The sequence below is a fragment of the Cyphomyrmex costatus genome, unplaced genomic scaffold (assembly GCF_001594065.2).
Source record: "Cyphomyrmex costatus isolate MS0001 unplaced genomic scaffold, Ccosl1.0 scaffold577, whole genome shotgun sequence".
NCBI lineage: Eukaryota > Metazoa > Arthropoda > Insecta > Hymenoptera > Formicidae > Cyphomyrmex > Cyphomyrmex costatus.
Genome location: NW_017279951.1, coordinates 1,593 through 7,446, shown reverse-complemented (window position 1 = coordinate 7,446; position 5,854 = coordinate 1,593). Strand labels below are relative to the sequence as shown.

The 5,854-nt window shown below is 46.7% G+C and overlaps 1 protein-coding gene across 1 annotated transcript; it reads left to right on the top strand.

Moving 5' to 3' along the window:
• Positions 1-601: 601 nt before the first annotated feature.
• On the top strand, positions 602-4,169 carry LOC108779302 (uncharacterized; the record flags this gene model as incomplete). Its single annotated transcript, XM_018546690.1, has 4 exons — positions 602-693; positions 752-2,367; positions 2,412-2,533; positions 2,675-4,169. Coding segments are annotated over exons 1-4 (3,325 nt in total), but the record flags the coding sequence as incomplete, so codon positions are not given.
• Positions 4,170-5,854: the final 1,685 nt, after the last annotated feature.

Genomic DNA, 5,854 nt, shown 5'->3' with positions numbered 1-5,854 from the left:
TTCGTCGCACTCACCGCGCCGTCTTGCGAATATCATTACTACAATTTAGCCGCATATTTGGATACCGATGTCGCTGTCGTCCTGCCGATTCGTCGCGCTAATCGCGTAGCGCGATTCTCCCCTCAGACACAGATCAGTACTTGCCGTGTCAAGTCGTGTTCTCAAATTCCTCGTTGAAAGCAGTAGCTTTCTTTCTACGGGTTCGCTACCGCGACTCGTTACTTTGTACGTCTCATCACGGCTACCGTCGTGTATGAGTCTCGGTTTATTAACAGCAGTTAATCGTCTCTCTCGCCGTGCCACGCGAATAACACTTCGTTTACTTGTGAATAAAGCTTGCATACAACAAGTTAAAAGAGGAGTGCTCAGTGGTCTCAACCTTCCAGTCCACCAATCCATTCTGTCATTCGAGATCTCAGTCGAGATCGAAACAGCGATTCACACAACATCGAACATTCTGGCCCTTCGAGCCGGATTCGTGGCGGATAAACAACAAGGGACATTGTGACTCTTCGTTCACTTTCGTAAACGTAAGTGACGTGGCACATCGCAAGATTTCCGTTTCGAGCATACCAAGATACGGAAACCTCTCAAAATCATAATGGAAGAATTACTATCGCAGCAGCGATTAGCTGTGCGCTCTGTCACACGCGCATTGGAAAACTTTAAGAAGATCGGCCGTGCAAATCACACGTACGGCATAGTTCGGAATCGCCTTCAAACTCTCAAGGAGGCTTACGCTCGATGCTAGCTCCTGCACGCACAACTGCTCAAAGTCGACCACCAAGGAACAAAAGGATACCGAGAAATACTTCAAGGAGGATGTCTACATCGAATTGGAGGACGCCTATCTCGCAGCATCGGACTACATCTCCGACGCCCTCGCCTCTCTCGAAGCAGATCAAGCGCCATCAAGTCCAGGGTTATCCGTGAGTCAATCACAGAAATCCGAAAAATCTCTTACATTACCGCGCATTAATTTGCCGAAATTCTCCGGCGATTTACGGGAACGGGAAACGTTTCGCGATCAATTCCGCTCTATGATTATCGATCATGCCGAGTTGTCGAATGTTACGCGCTTGCAATACCTTTATTCATGTTTAAAGGACGAAGCACGCGACGCGTTGCGTAATCTCCCTTTGACCGAAGCTAATTTTAAAATCGCGTGGAATGTACTGCTCGCGCGTTACGATGATAAACGTCGATTAGTGTCGGAACATATTCATACGCTTCATACGCTACCGGCCGTTAATACCGATTCCGCGCAGGATCTTATGTCGCTTCGAGATAAAGCTAATATGTCAATTCAAGCGTTAAAAAATCTCGGTCGTCCAGTTGAGTGGTGGGACGATTTGCTCGTCTATCTAGTCGTGCAAAAATTAAATAAAGCCACGCGTAAAGCATGGGAATTACATTTAGGCGATAAAACGGAATATCCGTCGTATACGGATCTTCATAACTTTCTCGCATCGCGAATTCGAGCGTTCGAAAATATTCCAACGACCAGTACGGTCGAAACAAAACCGAGCAAGTCGTCCGTGCAAAGTCACATGACGACCGCTACCGGAGCTCATTGTCCGCTCTGTAAACAAGATCATTTCTTGTCAGTATGTCCTGATTTCAAGAAGAAACAGGTTAACGAGCGTCGCGATCTTATTGTCAAATTTAAACGATGTCTCAACTGTTTAAGCGCTCGACATTTCGCGAACACATGTCCGAGTAAACATAACTGTCGTCAATGCCAACAAAGGCATCATACGATGCTTCACGAAGCGACGACATCAAGCGCGACCGAGAATTCCCTTGAATCCAACGAAACGAATACGTCAAATGAAAACAACGTCGTTTCACATTTAATTACGAAAACAACATTTGACAAATCTCGTGTTCTATTAGCTACCGCGCGGATTCAGGTGTGTTCTTCGTCTGGTCGCACAGATGTCATACGCGCATTGTTAGATCAAGGATCTGTCACTAGTTTAATTAGTGAAAATCTCGCTCAACGGCTACGGTTATCGCGAACACGCGTTGCTGTCTCGGTTACCGGAATCGGTGAAACGCAATCCGTCGCACGACATGCTGCTCTTATTTCGGTATCATCTAAGACCGGCAAGGGTCCGTCATACTCAACGACCGCAATTATTATGCGCTCTCTGACTAAATACACGCCGCCTAAAATAGCATATCAAATCTCTCTCGCTCATTTAAGCGGCCTACCATGGGCTGATCCGCAGCCCTCAAGTGCCGATCCGATCGAAATAATCATCGGCGCTGATCTATACGGTGCTGTTCTGTTACCGGGCCTGTGCTCAGGTTCCTCTAATCAGCCAACAGCACAGAATTCCATATTCGGCTGGATCATGGCTGGTCCGATTTCGACGATTCGTCTTCAAACATGTCTAACGTGACAGTTAATCATACCACGTTGCACAACAATCTCGATGACGAAATTCGTCAGTTCTGGGAAGTCGAAGAACTTCCGCAATTATCATACCTCACTCCTGAGGAACAACGTTGTGAGGAACATTTCCGAGTAACTCATTCTCGTGACTCTAATGGACGGTACGTCGTACGGCTACCGTTCAAAGTCAAACCTCCGATTGCAATCGACGAATCTCGTCACATCGCATCATCACTTCTTTCACGGCTTGAAGGCTGTCTTTAAAATGAAAAGGATATCGCATCCGAATATCGAGAGTTCCTACTGGAATACGAAAATCACGGTCATATGAAGAAACTAGTCGAACCAGTCTCTGCTTCACAATCAGTTTACATCCCGCATCATGCGGTGATTCGCGAGCATAGCAGCACCACGCGGTTGCGCGTCGTGTTCAATGCATCTCAGTCGACATCGAACGGCTCTTCACTTAACGATCATCTCATGATCGGTCCTAAGTTACAAACCGACCTTCGTTCGGTAATTCTTCGATGGCGACAACATCGTTATGTTTTCACTGCCGATATCGCAAAAATGTATAGGCAGATTCAAGTCGATCCGCGAGATCAAGATTATCAGCGCATCTTATGGCGCTCTTCATCATCCGAAGCGGTGCAAAACTACCGCTTGCTTACTGTTACTTACGGTATGGCGTGTGCTCCATACCTCGCTCTTCGTACGATTCAGCAATTGACGCAAGACGAAGGCGCTCAATTTCCTGTTGCTCAATCAGTTTTACGAAATCAAATCTATGTCGATGATTGCATCTTCGGCGCGGATGACAAGCCGCTTGCAAGGCAAATCCGCAATCAATTAATTTCACTGTTACAAAAAGGTGGATTCCTCCTCCGTAAGTGGGCAAGCAACTGCCCTACGTTACTCAACGACCTACCGGTCAATGAAAAGAGTCTAAATCAAGGTAAAATTCTGCAAAGCGACGAAAGTTTCAAAGTCTTAGGCGTCACGTGGCTCCCAGCTACCGATGCATTTCAATTTTCAATCGAAGTTACCACGTTGATCCCAGATTCTAAACGGAAAATTCTGTCTACTATAGCAAAATTATTTGACCCGCTCGGGTGGCTTGCTCCGGTCATAATTACTGCTAAAATTATCATGCAACAATTGTGGGCTACTAAGAGTACGTGGGATGATCCAATTCCACCCCCTCTCATGCAAAAATGGCACAATTATCACACGCAGCTAATTAAACTGCGTAATATCTCTTTGCCACGATGGACTGCCTTCGGTTCCGACACAAGTCACTGTGAGCTTCACGGCTTCGCTAACGCATCGTCCGTCGTATACGCCGCTGTCATATATCTTAAAGTTATCTCGCTTATGGGATCAGTTACTGTTTCCCTATTAATAGCAAAATCAAAAGTCGCGCCTCTTAAGCCCTTGACAATTCCAAGACTCGAACTATGCGCTGCTGCGCTTTTAGCACGAACAATGTCATTTGCCAGAACGACATTAGAACTTTCGACAATTCCATGTCATTGCTGGACGGATTCAACCGTCACTCTCGCATGGCTACTCCAATCTCCATCTCGATGGAAAACGTTCGTCGCGCATCGCGTGCACGATGTGCAAACTCTAATACCTGATGCCACGTGGCATCATGTTCCGACTCATCAGAATCCCGCGGATCTAGCATCACGCGGAGTTACCGCTTCCTCGTTCGCGGAGAGCTCACTGTGGTGGCAAGGCCCCGAGTGGCTCAAGCTTCCTTCAAGTATGTGGCCGAATGAATCTCGGCAAGATTACGACACCTCGCTCGAAAAATGTTCGACCCTCATCGTACAAACTCTCGATATTGAATCTCAATGGGACTTAGCTTCCCGCTATTCTTCATGGCCGAAGCTTCTTGGCATAACGGCCTATCTAATCTGCTTTATTAATAAGCTTCGAAATCGTATATACAAAAAGCGGTCGTCAAACGACGAATCTACATTCTCTTCCATCCGATATCATTTTGGTAGACGAATACCAACACGCGTGACGCTTTTGGTTACGCGTTATTCAACAAAATCTTTTTATCGATGATGTGCGTCGATTAAAAAATTCGAAACCCGTAGCAAAAACTAGCAAACTAATCTCACTTAATCCATTTTTGGATGACGATAATTTAATTCGCGTAGGCGGTCGATTACGAAAATTCCAACCTTTCATATAACGCTAAATGTCCTCTCATTCTAGCAGCACACCCACTCGTTACGTTGATAATTCAACATGCTCATCTGCGTTCGCTCCACGCGGGCACGCAACTAACATTATGTGTTTTACGCGAAGAATTTTGGATTCTTCGCGCTCGTCAAACTGTGCGAGCCGTCTTGTATCGTTGCATTACTTGCACGCGCGAAAAGGCGGTTATCCTCAGTGAACTCATGGGCGATCTCCCGGCAATGCGCATCCGACAAGTCGATCGCACATACTTACATTGCGGACTTGACTATGCCGGGCCCGTTCCTGTCAGATTAAATTCAGGCCGTGGATACAAATCTCAGAAGGCCTACATTGCCGTATTCGTCTGTATGACGACACGAGCAATACATCTCGATTTAGTCAGCGATTATACCACCGCCGCGTTTCTCGCAGCATACGCGTGCTTCTGCTCTCTGCGCGGGATGCCGACCGATTTATATTCCGACAACGCAAAGAATTTTCGCGGAGCTGATCGCGAATTGAAAGCTGCAATTCATGCAGCAAAACAAGATTCAAACTTGCGAAGCAAACTGTCGTGCGACGGTGTCCGTTGGCACTTCATTCCCCCTTCCGCGCCTCACTTCGGAGGCCTATGGGAAGCCGACGTTCGCAGCGTCAAATATCATCTCAAACGCGTTAACGGTTCACACGCTGACATTCGAAGAGCTTACGACGCTGCTCTATCGAATCGAAGCGTGCCTCAACTCACGTCCGATAGCTCCGATGTCAGATAATCTTGATGATTATTCATGTCTGACACCGGATCATTTCTTAATTGGTAGCGCTCTCACAACGCCACGATCTCCAACGCTACTAGAAACAAAAGAAACGCGCCTGACTCGCTGGCAACTCGTGCAGCAAAAAAGCGAAGTTATTTGGAAAGCATGGTCAAATGATTATTTAACCATTACAACAGCGCTCAAAATGGCGCGTCGCTCAAAAACTTGCCCGAGTCGGACGCCTAGTTCTTTTGCGCGATCCCCTTGCACCACCGTGCAAGTGGAAACTCGGTCGTATCATTGAATGCCACACCGGAGACGACGGACTAACGCGCGTCGTCACTGTGAAAACGTCAAAATCGACGTATAAACGTTCCATAGTGGAGCTATGTTTCTTACCCGTTGATTTAAACGAAACGTCCACATGATCGATTTCCTTTCGTGGCATTCATTGATCGAACTCCTTTCGCTCGAACTTACTGTATTATAAGTTAAT